Source organism: Columba livia, chromosome 15 (assembly GCF_036013475.1).
Source record: "Columba livia isolate bColLiv1 breed racing homer chromosome 15, bColLiv1.pat.W.v2, whole genome shotgun sequence".
Lineage (NCBI taxonomy): Eukaryota > Metazoa > Chordata > Aves > Columbiformes > Columbidae > Columba > Columba livia.
Window position 1 is genome coordinate 9,464,470 of NC_088616.1, and position 27,514 is coordinate 9,491,983.

The following is a 27,514-nucleotide window of genomic DNA, read 5'->3' on the forward strand; positions in this document are numbered from 1 at the left end:
CCGCAAGAATAACAAATGATGTAGCCTTTCAGTCGTCCACACAGCAAAGATCCAGTTCACAAACATAATGACGGCTCCAGTGTCACTTCTCGTTATCCCAGTAAAAGCAATAGGAAATGGGCACATGGCTTATCCTGAGAATGCAGTTAAATACTGTGCATATTGTTTCACGTGCAGAATTTAACAAAATAATCTTGCTGTGCATTTAAATGCCTTATTTTCCCTAGGAATCTTGTCAAAACTGATTTTCACCAGAGTCTGTATCTTTTAGAGTAATTCGTTATATTAAAATTGCCATGCCCTTTTGAGCAGCATTCTTTGCCGAGCGCAGCGCTTTCCCCTGTGTAGAGTATGGAGGATGAGAGGAGGCTTTTCTTCCCTGGGAGTCATAATTTTAGAGGTTTCAGCCAGTCCATGTGCTGGTGAGTCTGTTTGAGCTCGGCTTAATGAGCATTTTGGGACCAGAGGGATAGGAAGAGGCCAGGCCAGGAGAGAGCACCCCTGTGAGCTCTCATAGCCCCGAGTGACAATCCCGCAGGTTCCTCTTGTTCTATCAACACCCGGACGGTCAATGAAAGCCACCTCAGCTCTGTCCCCTGCTCCCTCGGGATCCAGGGCTGCTCTTGCCGCTCAGCTGATGTGTTTGTATTTTAATTACTGGACTAGTTGGTGCAGATGACTGTAGTTTTAGTTTCCTCGGATGTGGCTGTTGCGGAGTAATGTAAAGAGACTAAAATGTCTGGGTTCGTAATGCCAGGGTAGGACTTGTTCTGGGGCTAGTGAGGCAACTTCAGTATCCTACGCCATTGTAAATGTGGTGATGGTTTAGACTTGGTTTGCTGTGGAGAGATGTTAACAGAGCAAATGTTTTCTGAGATTCATAGATTTTCCCACAAGTTTGCGTTACTGGAATCAGCTTGGTTTCTGAGTCCAGAAGTATGGATTATGGGTCATTATTGCGTATGGGTATTTGTTAGCGTTTTGTGCTGAAAAACTCTGGTGACCACAAAGAACCAGGCTTGTTTCAGCATACTCAGCGATCTGAAGGTGCAGTTTGCTTTCCAGGGACCCTGTTTAAATATTTCATGAAAGCAACTGCAACTGTGGCTCTTACCAAGACTAATGCTCAATACCAGTTCAGTACAGTGGAGCTGAACTGAATGTTTCACATGGTTTACGTTACTTTGCTGTGCATGCTGGTATCTGATGTAGAGAATGACTAAAGCTCCCAGGTCAAAAGTGACATTTAACAGAAGTAATAACCTGAAAACAGGTGTTTTTCTGTTGTGTTTTCATCAGGAAATGAGTGTCTATAAAAATCGTTCCTTCCCTGTTCTGTGCAGGAGTCCACACTACTCTGTGCACAGCTGCTGCTTTGTTGTTGCTGATGAGAGTTGCATCTGGGACAAACGCATTTGACATTTATTCCTCATCCGTGCCTCCTTTTCTACTTCTTCCCTATTCAGAAATTTATAGAGTTTGAAGATGCACTGGAGCAGGAGAAGAAAGAGCTACAAATCCAAGTGGAACACCTTGAATTTCAGACTCGACAGCTGGAGCTGAAGACCAAAAACTATGCAGATCAGAGTAAGCAAAGCTGTGCACCTGACATGATTATACACTTTGCCTTCCACACAAATATAGTGCTACTTTGAAAATATTTTTCATACTTTTTGTTTGGTTTAATGTAACTTACACAAAACCTGAAATGTCTGGTTATCCTTTACTTTGGTATAAAATTCTGAGCCTTCTAAAGGATGGGATGTATCCACACTAATTTAGTAGAGGCATCATTACTTCTCTTCTGTGGGGCATGTTCACTCTCTCCAGATGCAAGATTTGGGCTATTGTTGTAGTTTTGGAAGCTGGTTTCTGGTTTCTCCTTGTCCCTGAATAGAACCTCCCATTTTTCTTATATATAAACTATGATATTTCCTTGTTTGTTTCTTTATTTTTACAAATAGTTCCTTAACATGTGTAGCTGTGTTTTATTGGCTGAGATTCCCTGCAAAATTTATGGGTGTTTCATCCAGTACTCCTGATTCTCAAATAGCCAGAGATGCCCATCCAAGAGGATAATTTACATTGTTGTCAAACTAGAACATTTATGGGGCACCAGGCTGCTGCTGAAGAGCTCTGCACCTTTGGTCTTTTTGCACTGTTTGCTCTGCTCATTTTGGGAACATGCAAATACTCATAAATTGGGTTTGTAATGAAGACCAGATCCCACAATGTGCATTATTCTGTTACTGTTTGTTTTGTTCAGAAGGTATAAATTAATTTCTAACAAAATAGGCTTTGAGACTTGTAGTTTCTTTGGGGATCCTGTTGTGTGTTAGCTGATGGTTGGAATCTTCTCTTGGTAGTTTCACGACTGGAGGAACGTGAATCAGAAATGAAGAAAGAGTACAATGCTCTACATCAGCGTCACACAGAGGTAGGGTGTCATCTCATTAAATAAATAAATTTTTAGCCTAGATGTAAAGTCATGTCAGAGAATTCAGCTTTACAATACCAGTGATGTTTAGAGCTTCTGAGCTTTGGGAACATCAAAAATATCTGAATGGAGGGTGTAAAGAGGATGTAGCCAGGTGCTTTTCAGTGGTGCCCAGTGACAGGACTGAAGGCAACAGGTATAGACTGGAATCACAGAATCATAGGGGCTCCCTCTGGACATGAGTAGAAACTTCTTTATTGTGAGGATGATGAGCAGTAGCACAGGTGTCTGAAGATGTGGTGGAGTCTCCATCCTTGGAGACACTCAAACGCTGCTTGTACATGGTCCTGGGCAACCTACTCTAGGTGGCCCTGTTTCAGCAGGGACGTTGGACCTGATGGAGCCCCGGAGGTTCCTTTCAACCTCAACTGTTGTGTGATTCTGTGAACAGTGCCCTATTACCTCATCTCCCACTGCAAATGAGCCTCCAGAAGACGTCTTACATTATTTTTGGATACGCTTTTTCATGGCTCTTCAGTTGTGAGATTAAGGAATTTCCAACACTATTTGCTGTCAGATTTTCTGTCAGGTTACTCCATTCATTTACATCATCAGTCTAGAAGACAAAAGAAAAGACAAGGATATGTGCAAAAAACCAAGGGGAATTGGAAGTGGGTGCTGGAGAAGATGAAACAAAAGCAGAAAGTGAGTCTGTCCTTATGCGTTTGGCTCACGGATTTTTTTCTCCTCACAGATGATCCAGACGTACGTGGAACACATTGAACGATCCAAGATGCAGCAAGTTGGAGGAAATAATCAAACAGAGGGCAGTCTACCTGGGAGAAGGTAGGGCTGTCACCTCTCCATGGCATGTTTGCCATCTGGGAAGTTAGAAACTGAGTGCGTGTATTTGAGAGAAACCAGAAGCAGGACCTTTCCCTGTGGGTGTGAATTGTGGTTGCAGCTTTTTTGTAATGGGTTGTGGGTGAGTTGTGAGTATGGTTGCTAAGGCTTGACGGTGAGGGGCTTTATGTGTTCTGCTATGAAGCTTAGGCTTTGTCACGCTGCTGCTGATGGAGTCTTCTGCAAAAGTCTGCTGGTATTCTCAGGTAGCATGTAAAAGGTTTACTTATAGAATGGATGGAGGCATCAAATAAAGTATTTGTGTTTGTGTGTCTTTATATGTGCGATGACCAGCAAAACCATAGCAATTAAATGCGTTAGCCATTATAGGACTTTTTTCCCCTATTCTTTCAAGGGAAGCTTTCTGTAAATCAGTCACCCAGTAGACCTACTTATACCCAAGAAACTGAATTTCTCCATAAGAACCAGCCTTTGCTTAACGAAGACAGTGGTAGGAAAGAAGTTCAGTATGGAGAATTAGTCTTTTGTAGTCTTAGAGAAAATTTAAAGCACAAATGTTGCAGTTACATTGATTTCTGTACAGGTACATCTTAACTGTCATTCTTTGGGATGAAGGGCTAAATTTTCATCAAGGATTGTGTCTTCATGTTAGAGAAATTAGTCTTTTACCCTATGAAAGTGTGGCATTGCCAGTCTCCTTGGAGAGCAAAAAAGAGAAACACTGTATGTCTGTGGAAGCCTCTGGTGGGGTTGTGACTTGAGTTTGTAGGAACCACCAGTGGGAAATGGGACGTTTTCCTCATTTCAAGCTTTGCACTGTTTGTGTGCGTGCGTGTGTAGCTCTGTGTTTGTAAATGCTTGTGCACAAGCGCTGGGGTCAAACGGGTGTTTTCGTGTCCCTGCACAGCTGGATGGGGGCGAACACCAGCCTTTGTGGATCTTGGTGAACTGATGTGCACTGGGGGGGGGTTAGGTGTAATTTCTCATGGCCTGTCACACAAATTCAAATGCATTGATTTATTTTCATCTGTGAATGTGCTTGGATGTGTTAGACTGTGTAGGGGGTGCATATTTACATAAGACCGTAAGTACATTGAGTCTGTTTGCCTGTCACTTGGGAGAACTTGGTGCAAGAACTATTTGGGGGGTGGGGGTGTCTCCTGTCCCCTAAGAGGGGTGATGAGCAGGGTGCACACTTAATGTGGGGTGAATTATAGGATTCCAGTGCATGCCTACACCGTGTCTGTTGTAGGGCTGCATGTTTGCATGACCTTTGCTCTCTAATGGTTGTTTTCTTGTCTCGCTTTTTGTGCGGTTGCTGCTCTGTTTTGGCTGTTATGTTTGTCACTGCAGTCATCGCCAGTCGTGGAGGAAAAGGTAAATCCTATTGCTGCATCTTAACTTTGTTAATCCTAGTTCTGGAGGTTGCTGTTGAGTGGCAACAGTGTGATGCTGGGAGTGCGTTGGCATGTTTGCCCCGTGTCTGCTGGTACCTGTGTTGGATTTGCTCATTCGGGTGAGGCAGAGGGAGCCACCAGCCTGCTGGGGTAACACAGCAGAAGAACCTTATATATTCAGAAGCAGAAGACACAGAAATTTGGTCCCAGAACAGGATCAGTCCTCTGTGATTGGACATTCACACTTAACATCACAGAATGTTTTGAAAAGTCATCTTTTCTCCCTTATTTCCCTATAGAGTACAAGGCATGCGAATTTTCTGAGCGGGGCAGAAAATGCTTGTCACTGTTAGTAGCTCTCCGAAGGCACTTCTGACTTCGGACTGGGCAGCAAGCTCTGCGCCCGGAGCCTGCGTGGAGAGCAGTTCTCATCTTTGAATGCTGGCAAACAAATCATAGTTTTGTTATGTTTTATAAGCTTTAAGATGTTACTTGTAGAGCATCCTGATCCCAGGTTTTGGCCACTGCAGACCCTTATTGAAGAATTTGCTGTTTAGCTTGTAAAGCAAGGTGGAACTAACCAAGTGTTCTGCCGGTCCAAGACTGGCTATCGCAGCGATTGCTCCTCGGCACAAGTGACACTGCAGCGCTGTGACCCGCTGTGCTGGGTGAACAGTGCTGAGGGTGGGAACGTTGAGCATTTTGGTTTTCTCCACAAATATTGTCTCCTCTGCTAGACATTCCACCTCCTTCCTTCCTAAAGGAGCTGGGTGGTGCAGTGTCCTGTGTTAGGGCTCGCAGCTCCTGCTGCAGTGGTTTCACCCATGGTTATGAGTGAGGTGGTTGTGATGCTTCCCAAGCGTGGTCATCAGGCCAGTGCTGGTGATCATCAAAGAAAGGCACATGAAGGTCTATTGTTACTAACAACGATGTACAGAAGGGGAGATTTCATCACTCCCCAGACCAATAAGCAGAAGCCCCATGCAGGAGGAGGTGAAGCACCATCCTTGAACCCCTTTTTGGGTGCCTGTCACACAGAGGCTCAGCTTAGCTTGTCTCTGCAGGGCCGCTGGGGTCCAGCGAGCAGAGGCTGCTGGGGATGTCTCCTAAACGGATGTGTGCTCCGTCCCTGCAGCCTGTGACAAAACCTGGGACCCTCTGGCACAGAACCAGCTGCCGGTTGCAGTGTGCTGCTGCAGCCTTTTCCACCTCCACTGCTTGCTCTAGATGGCTGGAACTTAATCTCAAAACCTGTGCCAGCTTGTATATGCAGGATTAAACCCGCAGCTAGCTAGTCACCTGCGGTTGCCAGAAAGAAGAACATGAAGAAAAAGTAATTACAGACATCTAGCAATATGAACGATGCATTCATTTATACCTTTGTTTGATTTCTGAATTTTGAGTGCATTGTAGTAGGGATATGGAGAGGGGATCAGAGAGTACAAGTGTTATTTTTCTTAATATTGGAAGTGATCCCAAACCCTCCGATTTCTGCTGTTGAAGCTAACCGGTTTGGGGGTGAAATGCGCAGAAGTCCTACACTGATGACTCTTACTGAAAAGCCTCTTTCCTGACGCAGTGATGTTTTCTTTAGGATCTGTGGAAGCTTTTTTTTATTTTTCTTTTTTTTTTTTCTTTTTTTTTTTTTTCCTGTGAGTATTTTTTTGCTGTGGCTTGTTTTCTCTTAGTACTTTTGTTTCCCAGAAAATACACAAATACACCAACTTAAATTGGCTGATGCCTCCCTGCACTGTTGCATTCCCCCCAGATGTTCCATACTGATGGAGAATCAGTTGTGCCTGTTTGGTCACTTGACCCCCTCCCTCTTAGAGTCTCCCAGGAGGATGTCTGGCTCTAGCAGTGGACACCATGCATCTGAGTAGACAACACCAGGGTGGGAGTTGAGGTTTCATACAGCTGCTACGTGAAGGGAAGGAGTGCAGTTCAATTTCAAGTGACTGATGTTTCATGTAAGCTAGCGTGCTGTTTCTTTTCTATAAGAACCTTGTAAATGGCTAACGGATTGATTTCCCCTCTCTCTCTGTTTCTTTCTTTAGCAGGAAGGAACGTCCTAACTCTCTGAATGTGTTCCCTCTCACGGATGGCATGGTACGTGGGCAGATAGGGGCCAAGATCGTCCCAACACTGGACCACTGGCACCTGAGTGACCTCAGCCAGCTGCAGTCCAACTCCAGCTACAAGGTTTTATAGACCATCACGGAGCAAGGGTTTCCCACTCTCCCACTGTCAATAGCATCTCATGTTTTCATTAAGATGGAGACCAATCTGTGTCCATAACCCTTTGCAGCCTCTCCCTGCCGTGCATCTGCTCCCTTGGTAGCTGTGCTGTAGGTGGGAGGATATTCTTTTGCAGATCTGGCATATGGTGCAGAAGGGATTTGACACAGCGCCTCATGCTTCTTGTCTCAGTGATAATCTCCTTTACTTGGCTGGCCCCAAGTTGAAAGGGATGTATGGGGAGGCAGTTAGGGGTTTAGGGAAGATTAATCTTTCACTTTTTTTAGCTTATTTGGGAGAGAAAATGGTGGAACCTGTCCCCTCTCTCCCCCTCAATAAGAGCAGTGCTTTTGCACCTCAGCTGGGACCAGGCATTGGGTTGTGCTCGCTCTATGGCATTTGTCCTTTTTGCCTGACCACTGTTCTGGCCTTCCTCTCTTTAGTAAAAACAGCTCCTGATCCTCTCTGGATACCCAAGTCTTGCTCTGTGCTTACAGGCCTTCAGTTCCTCATCTCTCCAGTTGTTACTCCAAACTTGCATTGTCTAGCTTCAGAACACTTGTCACCTCCAGCACGCTGCCTTCTGTGCTGGGGCTTCCCAGGAAACTTGCAGCATTGCAGCTGCGCTGGAGCAGCTGCCTGGGTCTGTCTGTTGCCTGTGGTGCTCTGCTCTGCCATTCAGAGACTGGTCCGAGCCCAAAGAGATGTTGTACTCTTAGGTGACACCTCACCATGACTGTTGACAGTTTAGACTATGCATGGGAGCCGCATTTCCCATGAGCTGTACCTGGAGACTTCTCAAAGTCTTTGTGCTCAGGACCCCACCCAATTATTCTCTTTGAGTGATGTTCCACAAATGCCTGGTGACGGGCCTGAGAGCCAGTGGTGCATCTACCCAGCACAGCTTGCAGTATGTCCCCCAGTGTCTCACAGAGTGCCTGGTCTGCTTTAAAAGTGTCTCATAAAGTTTTCTTTCTCTCTGCCTGGAATTTGTAGAACATCAGGTTTTTTATATGTCGCATCTGATGACTGGGCTCCTTTTGAGGAGTTGTAAATCACTAATCCTGTGAAACACATTGAGGCAGTAAAGGCAAAGAGGAGGGGGAAGAATAAGAAAAGATAGGAAAATACGCGACTTACTGTGCCCATTCTGCATGTTTCCAGATTACATTAATGGTACTTTGGCCTGAGGGACTCTGCAGGATTGGCCTCCTTGATGCATAGCACAAGAAATTTAGACAATTTCAAAATTTGTGCAGAAAACAAAGCAGCAACTTCCCTTTTTAACACTACCTTAGTAAAGTAGCCAGGGCTTGCACAGCACAGACCTTAGCACTTGGTCAGCCCTCTGCTGTGATGGAAGTTGGAAATCCAAAAGCAACATCTTTGTAAGTGTGGGGACTGTTCTTGGAACCCTTGGAACTCTTGCTGTAGTGTCAGAGGCACAGAAGTTTGGGAAACGCAGCAACTTGCAGAATGCCAGTCAGGTCCTACAGTCATTTCCAGAGAGCTTTGCCTGGAGTCAGGCAGTAGCAACGCCACAGTGCAATTATGTAATTAAGGATGGTGGACATGAAGATAGAACTTGAGTGTGTTTCTTCAGACTAGTGCTGTGCCAGCACAGCACTGCTGCCGAGGATACAACCACCAAAATGCACAGAGACCAACCAGCTTCTGGTTCTGGAAGCGGTTTATCCCTTGGGGTCTCCAGGCAGTGCTGCACGCCGTGGGGTGAAGGTGCCCTTGAGCTCTGTAGCAGCCAGGTATGTGCAGCAGGGTTAGTTTTTAGAGAAGAGCTGGGAGGACGTTGGAGTTAGATCTGTCATCCACAGACTTGCTAAGGTGTAATTCTTTAAGTGGTCCCATCGCAGAACTTCTGAAAGACATTGAGTAGATCTCACTGATAACCCAGCATCTGTGTTGCAGGAGAATGTAACAGGAACCCAGATAAATTGGAAGTTTGATGTCCAAGCTCAGGTAATAGAGGGTTACTGACTGCGTCTCTTAGTGATATGTTGGTAGTGGTGTCAGGCAAAAAAAATCCACTTGTGATGAGAAGAAAGCTGTGCAGAAGCGGTGGTGTGCTGCTCCTAGTGTATCTGCCAGGTAGTGCTGGGATTTGCGTTGGTGCTCGTTTGAGTGCTGCATTTCAGGTTAGCTGGTGGGGTGGAGTTAGGGAGATTGGGCTGTGGAAGACTTGGATGGGCTGGTGTGTTACTGACAATTTCCTAAGTGTTCTGGAGCAAACCTATAAATAATGAAAGGGTGTGATTTACCGACATAATAGATTTGCAATTTGGAATGGAGATTTTCCTCCTGCAAGCTTCTTGCACACTCTCTGACTGCAGTGCTATTTCTGAAATGTTTTGCACGACTGAAATCTCAGCAGTCCTGCTCATGCACTCCTCGCCTCTTCTTCAGAGCTCTGATATTTCACTGACATCAACTGCACACACATGGCTCGCCTTCCCAGTATGTATATCCTGACTCTTCTGACTAGTTTTCCTTCTTCATAGGGCCATACTGTAGTCATATTTTAAGTGTCCTTGTATACTTATTATTACTATTTTCTGTTTTGGTTGCCGTCATTGTATTATTTTATTTTTACATTCAGTTGTACATTTATTTTATGCAATGTTTTGGAGATGAAAGTCCTTAACATTTTTGTTTTTATGTACTATGCTTTCAGTGTTATAACCATACAATTGTGGCTTCTCATGGTGACATATGACTGCTATGAATGTTGGGCCTTTGCAATGCATTTTGGAGGTCACTACTACACATTTGATGTTTAGGAGGTTGACAGGTATGGCTGTAGGTAAGTGGTGGTTGTGGAGAGTATTCTTTGGGTGAGCTCTGGGTTATGGAGAATGCCTCCTACGCTGCAGAGGAGAGCTGTACACTCAGTGGAATATTTAGCATAAATGAAGCACTCAGGTCAATAGGAGGAAGATACCAGCTAAGATTATAATAGAGCTTCTGGACTGTGAAGAGGAGCATCTTGGTGGTATTAATGTTTGGGAGGAATTTCTCCAATGTAGGCTCATAGGTGGATGAAGTACGTTTTCTAGGTAAACATAAAACTCATATATAACCAAAGAGTAAGTGAAAGACCAAGGTAATTACTCACTGGTGTGTTCTGGGTGAGGGGCAGATTATGTCAATAAAGAAGAAGTTATAGCATATCTCTGATACCAATATAATCTATAGACACTGATGATAGAGGGTTTCTGAATCACATCTAGTTCCTAAGAACAAGGAATGACAGGTGGACCTACCTGGGTCTCTTTTACAGCACTAAGATGCTCATGGACTCTGGTTATGCTTACAGACTTAGAGTGGGTACAAGAACAGCTCTGAATCCTTTCATCCAACAGGGGTTTTGTTTGGGGAAAAGAGGTTTTATGGTTGCACTTCACACTTGATACTCTTTGTCCCTTTGTAGATTAGAAAGCACAGCAGGCAAACTACAGTTGAAGTAGTACAAAGTTTACTGGGTTGTATTTGTTCTCAGAAACCTGATTTCATTTTTTTTCTTTACATATTAGGAAAGCAGCTCCTAAAACAGGAATATGAGGTGCAGGTGGGAAGTGTGGTTTTCACATGTAGCAGCCTAAGTGAAAAGTCTCCATCTCAATCTTGATGCTAAAATCAGCGAATGTGCAGGGAGATGATTTGGATGTCCATGTGGGAATGTGGGTGCTGTCCAGACTGACAATGTAGAAACTATATACAGAATGTGGATCTTATTTAATGGTAAAGCAGTTTTAAAAAAAGTCTTGATTTCCAATACAAATGCACGGATGCAATATAAAGCCTTTGACTTCCAGAGTGCAGTGTGCAACAGGGTATTTTAAGATAAGTGTGCAGAGGCCAGTCTAATTAAAGGAAGAACTTAGTAAGATTCTAGATTTAAAAAAAAAAAGGCTGCAAAGGGTTAACTCACCATTTTTTTCAGTCTTCTCTCTCATCTCATTTTGATTTTTTTTGTCATATTATGAGCTTGTTATTATTGGAATAAGAGAACAAGATTTCCAAATCAGTGAAGTGAAGCAGCGTCACAGCTCCAAGGTTGGAAGGCTCAGAGCAGCCTCTCAGCAGAATCAGGATCTTTCCAGTGCTTGCACAGGAGGGGAGAGACAAGTAGTAAAGATTAAAGCTGGGCCTGGATGTGCAGATGCTGAATGTCACTGCACCCAGTTGCAACTCATTATCACATGTAACTCAACATTAATTTTGTCGTCTCCCTGCAGGCAGTAATTAGAGTGGGCTGCCGTGAAGAATGGGGAGATCTCATTTGGGTCTGGAAGTGATCACAGCATTGGTCAAGATGTTAATTGGCTGGCTGTGAAACTGTGCTGTTGTAATTGACAAACAAGGGTCACAGTATAAAATCCTGGCAGAGCCTTGAAAGCCTCCCATGTTTTTCAAGAGTGATACTACAAGAAATGGGGCTGTAATGTCTGTAAAACTGAGAACCGTTGGTGTGCATTTCACACTGGGAATTCATCTCCTACATTAATTTGTCTCATTTTTGAATTCTTGGGTCTTGTCATCCTGTCATTTGGAAGTGGGGAGACCACACGTGTTTCTGCTGTGTTGCAAGCTGGACCATGCCTGGCCAGCCTCTGCCGGAGGCGGTGTGGGGACACAGGTCTCCTGCGCTAGCAAAGCCAGACCATCCCAGCTCGGTATCCACCTTGCTTCTGCAGTTTGGCGTCAAAACAGCTTTGCTGTTCTCTCATCCAGGTTGTGTTGATGGCTTACCGTAATAACACCATCCAAGACCTCCAAGAGGCCACTCCAGATCCTTCCCAAGCAATATCCATGTTGCCTTCCAGTCTTGGGAAATGCTGGCCTGGTTTACTGCGAGTGCTGAAGCCCATCAGCTTCCACTGCGGTCAGTGTGAGCTGCAGGTGCTTTTCACTGATGACAAGGCCACCTATCCCGAGATGCATGGTGAAGAGATCACATACTGATGTGACTTGTGAAGAACCATGTTTAGTAGTAAAAAAGAAAGGATATTGCTCCTTTCTCGAGTGGGATTTGCTTGCTGAGTTCAGCACGAGAACTCACTGCTTCATTGTGGTTGCAGTGTCTGGTGTCACCAACAAGCGCTGGACATGTAGCTGGTACAGTGAGCAAAACTCATTCTCCATAATGCTTTAAGGCAGCCATACACCACCAAATGGGAGATTAATTGAAATGTATAGCTGTGCTTTTCCCTTCTTGTTCTTCCCCCACCCTGTAATTGCCACAGTGTCCCCAGGATGAAATGTCCGAATCTGGGCAGTCCTCAGCAGCTGCCACACCGAGCACCACTGGAACCAAGTCCAACACTCCCACGTCATCTGTGCCCTCTGCTGCCGTCACCCCCTTGAACGAGAGCATCCAGCCCATCAGCGAATACAATGGCACGACCAAGAGCAATAAGAGGGCACGAGAAAAGCGGAACAGCCGGAACATGGAAGTCCAGGTCACGCAGGAGATGAGGAATGTCAGCATAGGTATGGAGGCTGCAGCTTGAGGGTTTGGTCATTAGAGTAATTGCCTTCCCAGTGCTTGTGTCCCTCTGTTACAGCAAGAAGCTGGGAGGCTGAGGGGTAATCAGCTTTGTAAGTATAGAATTTGAGGTTGCCTTACTTAGAAAGATCCATGAGTGAGACAGGGCTGATTGGATATTAGCAGTTTTCTGGGTAGCAAATTTTAAAAAGTTCAATAATGAGAATAGCTTCACAAATATGCAGGATGGAAATAGGTTCTTGAGTTCAGTCCCCTGCAGTTGCATTCATCCATGTCATGGAACCTCTTTCATGCACAGTCAAATCCCATCTTGGTCTAACTGAGCTTTTAAAAGCTGTTTCTGGACCTCATCAATATGATAGTTCAGAGCTTCCATTTCATTTTCTCTCTGGATTTATTAGTAAGTATTTGATATTCAGTTGTTCATATGACAAATTTGTCAGGTTAAATAATTATCTTCTGTGTGCTTGTCCCACATCCTGATGTGTTTAAAAATAGCAACTATATCCAGCTGTTTTTCTCAGCTAAATAAGCTGTTTTCTTTTAGGCTGTTTCTTGTATAAGAAACTCACCAATCTTTGGAAGTTATAGTTATTTTCTCTCCATTTCCTGGAGTCCTTTAGTGATTTGAATTCATTATTTCTTGTCAGGAAAGCCATCACCTAAGCCTTTAGTACCAGGCTGTTTAAATAAAGAAAATGGTGTAATAACATGATAAAAGGCCCTTTCTGTGCTTTTTAATGTAGCTGTGCCAAGGTAGTGTCTGAGGGACTCCCAGCATGTGCTCTATTTACGCTTGCTGCAGCCTTCAGAAATGAGAAGTGGTCTGTTTTCCAAGTCATGAACAAAAGGACTGTAAAACTAGCTGAAGATCATAAGGAAAGTCTGTGCAGGAGCACAGGGATGAGCATAGGTCCCTGAGGTTGGCATCTGAACCGGCTGATCTTTTGTTCTTAATACGGAGGAAATTCTCTGCTGGTGTTCACATCTGGTTCCAAACAAATTAAGACTAAAACAACACATAACTTTTGTTGTAGCATTCAAATGAGAATCGTCATGACTGAGTCCCAGTCTGTATTTATATTAGCAGCTGAGGGGGTCCTAGGGTCGCAGATGTCAGTCTGCCAGGAACTAGTGTAGTTCTCCATAAAAGTGGATGTTTTCTGCATAGCCACCTGTGGATGGTGATCTGCCCGGTGGTCCTGGCCAGGGCGAGTCAGTAGAAGCACTTGGTAGAGACTGAGCATGGATGTCAGTAGTTCATATGCTCTGTAAATACTTATCCATATTTTTACAGCTGCTGCTTAGCAGGCTCATTTACCATCAGTACCTTTCTTGGGTCCAAGTCTGCTCTGTTCTATATGTGTGCAAGTCATTGTGCACGTGAAAGCTGCTTTTTCCTTGGTGGAAGTATCATTGTAGAATCTGCTCAAGGCAGATAGTTGTACCTTTATGATGTGGTCTACATATTCAACCTTTGAGCTATTTCTCACATGTAATGCAAAATCAGTTCTCCATGCTGAGGAGAAACACAGATACTTGCATTTTAATTATGTGTTTTATGCGTCTGTAATTCAAATGTCTGTCACTGATGCAAATGCCTTAGAGCTGAACTACAAAAAAAAAATACTCAAAGGTATTTGCAGAAAAGCTTCCCAGCTTGAAAAAATAAAGAAAAGGAAGCCTCTGTTTCTGCGAGCTTGAGAACCGCTGCTGTATGGATGCCTACTTTGGCAGCAGATACACATCACACTTTGTTTTCAAACATGGCATTTGTTGCCAGCTGGTGCACGATGCCAGTCTAAGTGAACAAAATCAACCCTCAAGTTGTCATGGACTTTGTGTATTTGGCTTCTGAGGATGTTTGGAAAGGTCAAAAATTTCACATCTAGCACCCTTGAGGGACTAATGCAGTTTACAAATTAGATCTTTAATCCTTCAAGGTTTTCTTGTGTGTACAGACATTGTGTTTGTATTGCTTGTTTAGAATAGGTGCAAGCTGGAGCTTTTGAGCAGTTTGGTATCCAATCAGTGTGGCTTCACAAGAGGCGAAAATTCCTTATTCTTTAAATACTGGCTTCAGGCTGTAGATTATACAGAAACCAGGGTAGAATTGATGTATCAACTTTTAAGTGAGACTTCACTGTAGTGGATATCTAAACTAGTTGTAGACTTCAGAATTTGTATTGAAAATTTATTTCTATTAGAACTAAATAGTGCCAATTCATAACTTCAGTAATCTCTGTGAAGCTATACAGAAAATCACTGTGCTGTCTCCAGTCTCAGCTAAAGCTACATGGTGATTGAAGGGTCTTTACTGACAGATTAAAAGTTTATTTGGAGTTTATTTTAATGGATGAAGTATTTCTGGTTATCACATTTTAATGAGAATTCAGGCCAGTGGCCTTGGTGAAGCTCTGATAGGTGATGGGGAGGGGATGCTTATGGTCTTCCTGCTCTGGAATTGTAAGGGCACCTTCCCAGCACTGGCACATTTGTGATTCTAGTTACCAGCCACTTTCTGTTCCTGTTTTAAGACTTTGAACAGGACACCATGAAGTTTTGAAACCTCAGTATTCAAAGCTGCAAAATTTCCTTCAAGGAATACCATCCTCTGAAAGTTCTGATCCTATAGATCATATGTATTGTCTTTCCTAGGAATGGGCAGCAGTGATGAGTGGTCTGATGTTCAGGACATCATAGACTCTACTCCAGAGCTAGATATGTGTCAAGACCCCCGCCTGGAACGCACTGGTAACAGGTATAGATTATGACTTTGTGACCTTCCACTTGGTTTTAGGAGGGGTCAGGAGTGGATGCGATGGCTCACGCTGAGTTCAAGATGCAGCCGTTGGAGAAAGTCCATATATTCTGCCTAGTGTGACTGTGATGGGTTCTGGCCTTGTTTGAGTTCTCCGGAGAAGGCAAATGTCTGCTGGTAGACTGCAGGATCCGTCCAGCTGACCCAGAACTGGGCTTGTTTGCTGTGCTGGATCAGGGAGGATGGGGAAATGGAGCAACAAAAGGCTTAAGACAGGCAAAGGAGACATGGCTTTAGGCTGTCAGGAGGAGGGAAAAGATGCATTGCTGAGTGCCGGTTGCTTCTTGTCACTTGTGCTGCCCATTAGACTGCAGGCACTGATTAATTCTGGTGCGGTCATGACCCGCATCTCTAACTCCTCAGTGCTCTCACATGTCTGGGTAGCTCTAATTTTTCTGTAATTGAAAAAAAAAAACCACCCACGCTTTTTTTTTTCCTTTTTCTCCTTAATGTGCTCTAAGTCTGTAATGTCAGAGGGAGCTGCCGCACCCCATTTGTAATCTCTGGGCTTTATCAGCAAGACTTGATTTATCAAAGAAGCCACACAACTTGAGATAATATCCAGTGGTACTGACCTTCCTGTTAGACTGCTGGAAAAATTGCACAGCCTCTTTTCATGCTGGATGACTCCTCTCCTGCAGGGCAGGGCACTTAAAAGCATTTATACCCACATTAAGAACATTTTTTAGAGTCGACAATGACAAACCCAGAGGTTGCCTCATCCTCGCCTCCTGTAGCAGCTGTTTTCTGTTTGAGCCATGGGACTGTCAACATGTGCAAGAAGATTCTTGATGGTACCAGAGACACCAAAAGGTGGAGGTGTGCTCCTCTATGATATGATTCAAAAATGTCACCTTTGATTTAGCTTTAATAAAATACATTTTGCTGACATGTGAAGAAGCATTTTGGCACATAGACTCACCCGAAGAAGCAGCTAACCTTTCAGACCATTGCTGTTTTCAACATTTGAGTCCTTATCTAATCTTACTGCTATCTGATGTTGCTATCTAAATTGATAGAAGTGTGGGAATCCTTGCAGAGCCTGAGAAGTCAGAGCTGACAGCTTCTGTGAGGTGAAATTCTTCTATCAATCAAATATTGAATAGTTATTAACTGTTATGATTTAAAAAGAAGTCAGCTAGGCAAGGCTTGAGGTTGTGTGTGATGTGTACTTGTCCTTCATATGGGGAATAAAATATGGTTTTTTTTAATATGTTCCCTGAATCAGCCCATGGTGAACAGGTGGAATGTGCTCTCAGGGTTTTGATGGGATGCTCACTATTTGAGAGAGAAATGTTCTAGATTAAATGTTGCCAACTAACAAGAGTCCTTGTTTGTTTATGTTCTTCGTTTTTATTCCAACAGCCCAACACAGGGGATTGTGAACAAAGCATTTGGCATCAACACAGACTCTCTGTATCATGAACTTTCCACAGCAGGGTCTGAAGTTATCGGAGATGTCGATGAAGGAGCAGATCTGCTAGGTAAAAACTTTAGAACCATTCTGTTTGGCCTGGTACAATTCCAGCTATATTAAGCTTCCAGAAGCACTTGTATTCTTTTTTTTTCAGAACTTCGAAGTTTGACTTTAAAAAAAATGGCATGGAAATTGAGACATTATATGACTGAACTACATACCTATAGTACACTAATGCTTACTTAGAAAATAACTTTAGCTGTTGGGTAACTCTATTTGGCTTGTCTTTGTGGGCATAATTGATTTTCTATAGGATTCTCCTACACAAACAGTTCGAAGACAAAATTTCCTCCTCTGCTTCCTCCCCCAAATTTTGTCCCCCCAGTAATTTTACACACTAGAAATTTCACTTGGAATAAGGAGTTTGCTTAAAATTTGTAAGAAAGTAACTCTTTTTGTTAAGTTTTTGAAATTTAAGGGATATCAAAGTATTTTGGTCTGTATTGCAGTTTTTATCCTTTTATAGTCAAAGAGATGTAGTAACTCACTTTTTAGGCTGATTTTGAAGGAGCTTGTAATACCTGAACTCTTGTTACAGTCCATATTCCTGACTAGGATGTTGAAGCAGTCAGAGCAGCAGCTTTACCTCGGGTAGCGATGTGAGCCCTTGCCATACTTTTTGGTATTGGACTCTTCGAGTATCTAGACCTTAATTCATGACAGAATTTAAGCATGTTCTTAAGCCCTTCTGACTGTTTTCAGGACAATATGAGTGGTCTTTGAATACTCAGGCAACATCGGCAGCTGACAAAGTTTATAACTGCGCATCTCACTTTCTATTTTACTGATTGATTTAGGGAGCCTTAGGAATCAATAGGACACCAACAGTATGCCGTTTATGCATTTAGTAGCAAGAGATCTGATCCGGAAAGTGTACATTTCCTTTCTGATGATTACAGGTGTAAGAGCTGCTTATGGTTAACCTTGTTAAGTTTGGTTCTGTATGTATGTCCAGAACAGGATGAGCTGAATCATGTCACAAGATTTGCAGCAGCTCAGCTTTGCAGAAATTAAAATAGGAAGATATTTGTAACACCTTTGAATATGAGTCTTGTATCAGGACCCTCTAAAAGGGTATGTTTGTGCAGGGGGGATTGATTTTTACCTTGTTCACTGAATATTTTAACCATGAAGGCGTGAACTGAAGACTGGAAAGGAGGTTAATGCAGTACTTGCTTATCAAAGACAAAAATCTGTGCAATTGTTACTATTGTAGGCAATAATGTGACTGGTATGTAAGAACGCACTCTAAACTACGATCGGAACACTTGCAACACCTTTTTGATATGGATAGGTGTTTTGGTTTAGAAGCATGGTGCTAGCTCTGCAACATGCTAGAGAGCACTCATGCATCAAGTGTTGAAACATCTGTTGTTTCACTTCCAAGTCAAGATTGACAAAAGAAAAAAATCTACAGAAGCTTCAAAATTAAAGCACAAGCTTTCTCTGTCTGAAATTGAAGCAGATACTTACAAAATTAAGGTTTTAGAAGGAAAATCAAGATTTCCAGGTCTGAGGATCACCTGGATGTTTAGCAGTCATTGCAGGAAGGCTGGGGCTCCTGCTTGAAGTTAAATCACCCTTGAGCAGCAGTTGGCAGGCAGGTCTGTTTCTTGAATGGAAAATCTCACTCATCCCTTCCAGATATCTGCAAAGCAGCCAACATCTCTTGGTACAAAATTAGCAGTCCTCATTGCAGTTTTGGAATACAGCATAATATAATAAATAAAATATGTGTGTTTCCTCCCCTGCCCCTAATACTGCTTTACATACATGAGTTTATAGAGGAAGTATTCTGGGGAAAAAATGTGGAATGAGAACAACTATTTACTAGTGGTAACTGTAGACCAAATTCCTGTTTTATCACTATGGCCTTAGGAACACTAGTTGTCTGCTTTCCTGTGTGTTCACTCGTTAATCACAGGTTCTTACCTCTAATCCTGAGTAGGCTCCTCCTCCTCACGTCCTCCCCCTTCCTGCCCTTCCCTGTCCCAATTGCTTCTGGACATGAAGGAGCGCCAGCAGTTTGGTTGTGTGCTATGGGCAGGTCCTTCCTTTCAGTTTTAGGATGCCCAACTGTGTTTGCTTTGGAGATTAAAACCTTCTTTCAGATAACAGGAGTTTTGTGGTGAAGACAGAAACTCAGCCATAGTAGTGGTAAGTTTTGTACAGAAGTTGAAATGGGCTCATCAAACTGAGTCCCAGCACCGTGGTGTAAAAAAGAAAAAAAAAGTTTTTAAATACAACTAATTGTCTTTTTGCAAGCTGAAGAGCACATTTATTGTCAGAAGATCGAGTTACTAAAATCACAAGGGAAGGGGAAGTGAGAAGGTGGTGGGAACTAGCTGTTCTGCATTTAGTGCTATACAAGAAAATAAGGTTTATCCAGTTTAGGAAGATGCAATTGCCTGAGGTTCTAGCCTGGAAAACTGGGGGGAGCTGAGGCATGTGGTTGCCGTTGTACCACGGGTTACCTTCCCTTGATTTTTTTTCTTTTAATGTCCTGTATGTAGAGTCATGCCATATACAGTCATGGCAGGTCCTGTCCTTAACTATTTCATGCCTTTTGACATTGAAATGGCTGAATCATTGTTAATTTTTTTTTGAACAAAATTTTATTTTGTTGGTTTCGGTCACTGATTGATCCTTTTTTCACTTCCTTTTTTTCCCTTGTCTCTCTGTGCTTCGCTGGACATGACCCATAGGGGAGTTCTCAGGTGTGTATCTCCTCTGCTCAGTTTCCTTTCTTGTTTCTTTTTTCCTTGTTGAGGTCGAATGACGTGGTATACACGTGTGATACTCCCCTGCTCTTGTCCAAACACAGCTGGCTTTGCAGACCTCTCCCACCTTCTCCTCGCTCGGTTGCCTTGCACCGGTGGGTCCCTGGGCAGCAGGACATCCCCGCTCTGTGCTCACACACCTGCTGCCTTTCAATAAGCTCTTCTTGTGTGGCTTTCTGCAGGTTTGCTCCACCGTGTCACACTGGCCTGTCACTCAAGGTCTCGGGGCGCCAAGTGTTTTTTTTCTGTTAGGATGGGTGCTGAGCTTGGCGCAGAGCTGGGCTGGGCACAGGGTTAGGTTCCACGCTCCTCCCGGTGAACCAGGCTGTGAGGAATCCCTGATGTGCGTGGTGGCCACTGTGGGTTAGTTGATGCAGACTGGCCCTCTTCTGGAATATCTGTAGTGGCGTTAAAGACGCTTTCTTGATGGAAGCTTTGCCTTCCCAACATGAGTTTAAATAATAGCTCTGTCCTTTGTTTTGATGAAGACACACCGCCTTCTGTTGTCAGAAGATTTGCACCTTTCCATAAAATGCACTTAGGCCCAGATGCAATTTCACATGAAGTCAAGGGGATCTCTCTTGATTTCAGTGCAAAGTGGATGAAGTTTTCCCCGTAGTAAAGGCAGGTGACTTGTGCGGACGCAATAGCATGATGCTGTGTGGTGATGCGCTGTCACCTTTCTCTGCTCAGCACCTCTTGGTGTTGGCTCTGTGAGGCTACAAAAGAAAGGGATGGCGTCATCCTTGCTTTTAATTCAAATCAGTTTTACTGTAAGCCACTTTTTTGTGGTCCTTTCTGAGAAAACCTCCCGCTGAAGTTGAGTTGGAGTTTGTCACAGTGTGGAGATGGATTTGGGCCTGTACAAAAGGCCAGATGAGAGCTTTGGTGTTCACCCCCCTTTTGTTTTCCCTTCTGCCCCTGTCCTTCCCTCACTGTGCTCATAATGTCTGTTGAACTACCTTTGTTGTGGGATGGGAAACCCAAAGACGTGTAGTCCAGGGGAAATGATGAAGATGGAAGAAACAGATGAGCTCATGTTGAGCTTGTCCTCACACTGCAGGTGTAAATCCCCGTTAGGCCAGGCTGCAGCAGAACGAGGTGTAGATTAGTTGCTGCTGAGCATCACGTATTCTGGCACCACACACAGCTGTACACACGCTGATGAGCTGCTCCGTTTGCTGTTTACAGACTGGTACTTAATGGCTGCTTTTTTTCTCTTCCTTTCTTCCCCTTTGTCCCCATCTCTTTCTGTTCCCTTTCTCGTATGGGATGGCTCTCATAGTACGGGATGATTTCTTTGGTAAGGCGAAGGCCTTTTTTATTTTATTTTTTTTTTCTTTTTCTTCTTTTTTTTTTGGTTTGTTTTTTAATGTGCATTTTTTTTCTAAATTTCCTCCATTCACTCAACATCCCTCCATGTGTCTTGCATTACCTTGGTTTTGGTTTTTTGTTGTGGTGGTATCACCTCTCCAAGAAGCAGGATGCTGCTGGTCAGTAGCGGTGGTTTGGGCATTCTCCTCTGTTTCTTGTAGTTGATTATCCACTTTGATGCTTCACACTATTTGCCTTGCTATGGGAGGTGGACCATTTAGGATGGGCTCTGTTAGACAGGGTTCAGTCCACACCTTTCTTCCCTTTGCTCCACAACACAAAGGGGTGAAGAGACTTCCTTTAGGTCACTCCATGGTGTTTTTTTTCCCCATGAGCAGGGCTCTGCCATAACAACCTGCATAAAGTTATCTTATAGTGTCCATTCTATGGCTCTGAGGTGGCTTCATCCATTTCTTTATTGCAAGACTAGCCCTTCAGACCTCTTGCTGGTTAAAACGTTGGGCTGTGACTGTCACACACAAATAAGGTAGAAGCTGTGGTGAGGATACTGGTGGTTGGAACACTGTGCGGCTTTTAGTTCTGTCATGATAGCTCACCCTGTTCACCAGAGTTTGTTTCCCTCCCAAAAAAAGCCACACAGAGGGACAGATGACTCAAGAATGGGAAAGAAAAAGATATAGTCCAGAAAAAACTGTTGATGAACTCTTTCCTTTGATGTCCCTCAGCAGCTGTAAAGTCCTTGTGCCATTTTAATGTCTTACTGGCTAAATATTTATTTGATAATTTGTAGAATCACTAAAAAGAACAAGAAAAACGTTGAATAAACAGATGACTTCTTGTTCTTCCAATCAATATATGGTGTGCCACAAAAGAAAGGGCTATAAGTCATTCACCTTTCCAAACCAAAAATACAGCTCAGTTCATACTGCAGTTAGTGTCTCTCACTCTTTGCTGTTTGCAATATTCTTTTGATACAGCATCCAAAGAACATTGTTGCCTGAAACATCAAAGTGATTAATTATCCACCTACTAATTTTTCAAAAATTGTTTGAAAATGCTGCTTCTTACTCATTCTTGCTGGGAATTTGCTTTTGCCATCATAAATTCATCCCATTTAACTGTGGGAAGAGGATCTGTATGTTGGAGTGTTGTGTTCTCACTTCTTGTATACTACCATGTTTCTCTAACTTCCATTTACTTCAAGTTTGTGTTGTTTTTATTTTATTGCAAATATTAATTAATCAGCAAATAACAGATCAAGAAAACTGTTGATGCCTTTGCTGTAAAGGAAGAGGTAGTTCAGAGGGCAGGACAAGGAGCACAGACACCGATGGCTGTGAGACTTCTTCATGCTCTGGGACCTGTGGTGAGGAATGAGCTGAAACCCTCAGCACTGTCCCCTGACAGGGAGAAGTCTCTTTGCCTTTAGTTCTCGGGTGGGCTCTATTCCCCCCATAAGACAGAAGCTGACACTGATAGCCAGCAATTCCCCTGGCAGCAGGAAACAATCCAGGTGTGCTTTTGGTCCCTAAATTCCTTTCTGTTTGGTTTTATGAAATACTGAATTCGACCTTCCCTCTTAGCCCCAGATTTTTCAAAGTGCTTGCAACCCAGTCTGCGTATTGCAGTCGCCATACGTTGATGCCCAATTGCAGTGTGTCTGATGTAGATGTTTTCTTGAGTGTGGGTCTTAACGGTAGGACTGGGACTTGATATTTGAAACATCTGTGAGAAAGCTGTTAAAAGGTAGAGCAATGGACAGTCTAAACTCCTGTTAATTTTTTTTTCTGGTGGAAGACTGATAATGGGAATCCTTTCACTTGCATGAAGCTGGTCACAATTGTGATCCCAAATCTGCACTGAGAAACATAAAATTTGGCTTATACTAAGAAAGAAAGAAAATCACTGATGTGCAGCTCTGGCCAGCAATTTGAACAGTGTTCTCCATGAAAAACCCATGAACTTCTACCTTCTCTCTGTACAAGTGATGATAAAAAACTGTTGCAATAGCTCAGGGCTGAACTGGGAGTTACTGACTCCCCTCGCTGGCGTTAGGGAAGCTCTCCTCTGTCCCCCTCACGGGGGTCTGTGGAAGCTGGGGTAAGAAGCTAGGTCTGCATTTGGGCTCTCTAGAGAAGGACACGTGGGCGTCTTTGCTTGTGCTGCGTGGTCTTTCAGCAAGAGGCCCTTCACCCTCCACAGCAGGACACAGAAGCCTAGGGAAGCCTAATGAAAGTGATCTATCTTCCTCAAGCATGAGTCAGGCAGTGCCACACAAACTTCGTATTTCTGGGAGAGGAGATGAAAACTGCCTGGCCTTTCTTTTCAGGAATGGGCAAAGAAGTGGGGAATCTGCTCTTGGAGAACTCGCAGCTGCTGGAGACCAAGTAAGGAACGGTTGTGTGCTCTGACCTGCCTGCCTATTTATAAGTGAGATGTCTTGAAGTAGGTCTTACCCAGAACTCCTGCCTCACAGGGGCTTGCTCACTTGTCTGACAGTTTCTCTTGAATACTTGTTGTTCCTTTAAATGTAGAAAAGGAATTGCTCTCCTGCGCAACTTTCCTGTTACCTTTTGCGGGCACTTGGGTGAGGTCTCTGGGCATGTGCTGGTGGGGTCTGATCCCAACTAAAATCAATGGCAAGCTTTGAACTTCAGAGGGAATCTACATATGGGTCTGAGCCTCTGTGTAGGTATTGCTGTTTATAAGCTTTTATTTGCAAGGTTTGCTATTTGGAAAGACAATTTTCTTACTATTGGGAAGAGTTTTTAAAGATTTAATAGTTGATAAGGGAGAAGCAGACAATGTAATGGACTTACTTTTTGAGAAAGGCTGGCAAAGCAGATACTAAGCTAAGCAGCCAGGAAGAGGAAGGCAAAGTACTCCTAGGGTAGAGTTGGAGAACTTCCTATAGGAAGCTGCTGATTTTAAAGATGTTAAGGTATTTTGGATCTGATTGGAAGTGCTTATTTATATCACCATCATCCACAATTATCCACAATTACAGATAATAGCAGTTCTGAAAGGCATGTTTCAGACCTTCATTCTGTTAAAAACAGTTTTGAACGTTACGCAGATGCCAGGTTACCACACACCTGCCTTTCTGCAGTATTCTGCCATCTTCTTAAGGAGATCTTGGTCTGACAGTCAGGATACAGGACTGGACAAACCTCATCCTGACCAGTTGTGGTGATTTACGGTTGGACTCAGTGATCTTAAAGGTCTTTTCCAACCTAAATGTTTCCGTGATTTCCGTGTTCTTCTGCAGCTCCTTCTTGCCAAAATCTACTTTTCCATGAGTTATAGCTGGACTGATTTGTTTAAATACACTGGTTTCAACTCTCCTTGTAGTGCCTGTGACTTTAGTTTCAGGTCTCTCTTATGGACAGCTGCTGGTTTTGGGCATTTTTGCTTATTGTCCCTTTCACACCTTTAAGAAATGCTTTGAACGTTGTGAAGAATGATTTGATTGCCAAGGTGGACCAGCTGTCTGGAGAGCAAGAAGTGCTGAAGGGAGAGCTGGAAGCAGCAAAGCAGGCCAAAGCCAAAATGGAAACCAGAGTCAAGGAGCTGGAGGAGGAGCTGAAAAGGTGAGTGATTCACACCCTGCCCCAGGGAGCTGGGAGCACACAAGTGATAAACCCTCTTCCTCTGTTAGTTTTGCTGTTTCCATCACGGAGGTCAGTGTTGGAATTCAAAGGTAATTCAAGGCTGATGGTAGGTGGCTGAGATATTTTTAGTGGTACGTTGTTTTTATTGGACTAGAACATATTATTGAATGTCGGAAAACCTGCAGAATTTGCCTCCCCAGGACTAGGATTCTGCAGCAGCAACTGCGAATCCAGGCTCCCTGGAGGGACGCGTTCAGAGTGTCAATCTGCAGTTTGAAACAGAAAAAAAGAGAACGGGTGGGAATTTCAAAACCAATCGCTTTGAAGGAAACTGTCAAGAGCACTGTCAAGAGCTTTATCCTTGCAGCAGCCAGGACAGCTCTGAGAGGGATGAATGCCCATTCATTTAATGAAAGAGCTAATACAAACTCCCACAAACAATACTTAAATGTCAGTATTGTTAATTGTTTCGTTGTTCATGTTAAGAATGAGAAGAGGCAGAAGAGATGTTAAAGTCCCATGCAAGTAGCATGTGGTGAGACAACACTGTATTTTCCATTCAAACTAGAGCAAGCGAAGCCTGAATAACTAGCAAAGCCTGTGATGATTTCACATCCTTAAAACCAAAGATGACCCGCAGGGCTCAAAGCAGCAGAATTGTATTTCGACTAGCTGTGCATTGCTCTGTGGTGTCTCAGTTCAGAGGACAGTGCTTATTTTGCAGCTGGAATTTGGAAGGTTGCCCTTGTAATCTGAGTGCAGAATCACCAAAATTAACACAAATTGGTCTCTTCATTGTTCAAAATGTCTGAAATAGAAGTAGTCTCGCAGCAGTGGAAATAGGTCTGATTTTTTTTTTTAAATGCTTGTTTAGTCTCTCGTAATATATGTAATATATATATTATATCTATTATACAGTAGGGACATGGACTTCTAACTGGCAAGTGCGTGTTTTTAGGAGATGAAGGCAGCATTTATTTTTCTGCGTTGTCTTTGCTGTTAATAAAAGTGCTTGTAATTCAAATGGGACTGCACGGCTGCACGGCAGTATGGAGGTTAAAGAAATTAAAGGCACTCAGATAAATACTTTAAATATTTTATTAACACACATTTTGTGTTCTTTACCATTATGGCAGACCGTCCTTCACAATCGAGACTTCCTTCACTGCACTGAAAGCAGAAGTAGCCCCAAAGAACATAAGCCAGCATTTTCACCGCTGATAGAGGCTCGGTTTTCCCATGGTTCAGATCTCATCAAACATTTGAACACAGATTATTGCTCTAAAATAGAAATGGGCTGGTCCATTCCAGTGGTCCGTATTTTGATGCTTACATCAAATATTCCAAAGAAATGGTGTGATGTTGGTGAAGCTGTTCAGAGTAACGTGCTGCAAAAGGGAAGGAAAAATACCAGAGAAGCATCTCATAAGTTGGACACTTAAGCTGTGGTTTGAAAATGTTTCCCTGTGATGCATGCAGACAGATCTTCCCAAAGATGCTTTTCCTCCCAAAACACCCCAGGGCCACCCATGGTATCTCTTGCTGGTTTGATGCCTTTCTTCCTGTTTCCTAGAGTGAAATCTGAAGCGATCGTTGCCCGACGAGAACCCAAAGAGGAGGTGGAGGATGTAAGCAGCTATCTCTGTACAGAATTGGTATATTACATTACTAAAATGCCTGCGGGGAGAGGGGGTTTATATACTTACTCTATCTTTCTTCATATATCTGGGTCCTGAGATGCAGATTGATCTTTGTTAACAATGAGGGCAGCTGCAGGTTTTTGCTGATGAGCTTTGCTAATAGATGCCGTGAGATTACCTCTTCATATGACTTTCAAGCCATAGTTTGGCACAGATATGCACTGACACAAGTAGCAATTACTGTGCACAATGTGATTTCTGTAGAACAATGTCTGAACAGTGTCCTGCTCAGCATCTTCCTGTTTTATCTAGGTCTCCCTAATTTTTGGGGTAGAGGCTTTTCAGCAAAGACCAACTGTAGGGAAAAATAAAATAAGGCAAACTGAACTGCTAACAGAGATTTTACCTGTAAATATCACTTTGCTGGGACAGGAAGTTAGATACATTTCTTTTCAATATCACTGTGTGTAGAAGATACTGGAGCAGGTTCGATTCTATCCTAATTTTATTGACTTAACTGGGGTGAACTTGTTCTGTTGAGAATTTGGGCAGATAAGAAAATTTTCAAGTTGCACCCGTGAAATGCTCAGGAGCACTGGATTTCTTTTAAGCTGAACTGGCAGGAGGTCTGGTTTTTTAAATAATAAAAAAATGTTTGTAAAATTATTTTTAATTTATATGCTTCTTGCTTTGACCGGTCATACGTGTTTATTCCAAGCCCAGGGAGGCTGTAGAGGGACTCGGTTAATTTGCACTATTCCAGCTCTCAGTACTCACCACACAGGCGGAGTTTGGGAATTGCCAGAGTTCAGGCACAACCCAGTGCCACTGCCTAGTAATGAGCTCCCAAAATCCTACGATTTCTTTTGGGGCAGGCGTTTTCCCTGACTTAGCCGTGTTGTTCTTGTTTTCCACTCAGAAGGGACAGACAGAATCTCATTTCTCTTTCCTCCAAACCCAAAGCCACATGTGCCCTCATTGGAAGGCAAGGTTGTATCACCGAAGTGGAAAAGGCTGTTCTTTAGTTTCTTGTGCCCTACACCTTTACCAATGTGTATTAACAGAACATCTCCTTCCTAGTTCCCTTGAGGGCACAGGTGGGCATTATGTGGTGCTTCTTGCTGCTTGTGGCTGGATTTACTAATGGACTAAAACTTTGGTTTCCAAACTTCTGGACCAACGGACCGCTCTCGGGATTCCTTGCAGACTATCAAAGCACCTTGCTGACAATAGTCCCTGGGTGGGGTTTTCAGTTTGGTGGTGGTTCTAATTCTAATTTCCATGGGTTTGCCGAACACCCCAGAGGTCCGTGGGCCATAGTTTGGAGATGACTTGTCTAGAATTAGCACCTCATATGCGGAAGGACTGCTAACAAATGTGTCTTTCTGTC

General features: G+C 43.4%; 1 protein-coding gene across 43 annotated transcripts in view; it reads left to right on the plus strand.

The window, feature by feature from the left end:
- MAPK8IP3 (mitogen-activated protein kinase 8 interacting protein 3) overlaps positions 1 to 27,514 on the plus strand; it is a 59,478-nt gene that overhangs the window by 13,035 nt on the left and 18,929 nt on the right. For 5 of the 43 annotated variants that reach the window (XM_065030566.1, XM_065030578.1, XM_065030568.1 and 2 more), the window contains exons 2-14: positions 1,467 to 1,587; positions 2,367 to 2,437; positions 3,192 to 3,283; positions 4,655 to 4,678; positions 6,756 to 6,900; positions 12,198 to 12,444; positions 15,119 to 15,221; positions 16,647 to 16,765; positions 19,464 to 19,475; positions 20,824 to 20,841; positions 23,203 to 23,260; positions 24,311 to 24,463; positions 26,058 to 26,139. In XM_065030566.1, coding sequence (XP_064886638.1) covers positions 1,467 to 1,587; positions 2,367 to 2,437; positions 3,192 to 3,283; positions 4,655 to 4,678; positions 6,756 to 6,900; positions 12,198 to 12,444; positions 15,119 to 15,221; positions 16,647 to 16,765; positions 19,464 to 19,475; positions 20,824 to 20,841; positions 23,203 to 23,260; positions 24,311 to 24,463; positions 26,058 to 26,139 — 1,245 coding nt within the window. Of the gene's footprint in view, positions 1 to 1,466; positions 1,588 to 2,366; positions 2,438 to 3,191; positions 3,284 to 4,654; positions 4,679 to 6,755; positions 6,901 to 9,625; positions 9,755 to 12,197; positions 12,445 to 15,118; positions 15,222 to 16,646; positions 16,766 to 19,463; positions 19,476 to 20,823; positions 20,842 to 23,202; positions 23,261 to 24,310; positions 24,464 to 26,057; positions 26,140 to 27,514 lie in introns of those variants that run through there. The other 38 variants (XM_065030574.1, XM_065030576.1, XM_065030580.1 and 35 more) reach the window with 22 other exon arrangements.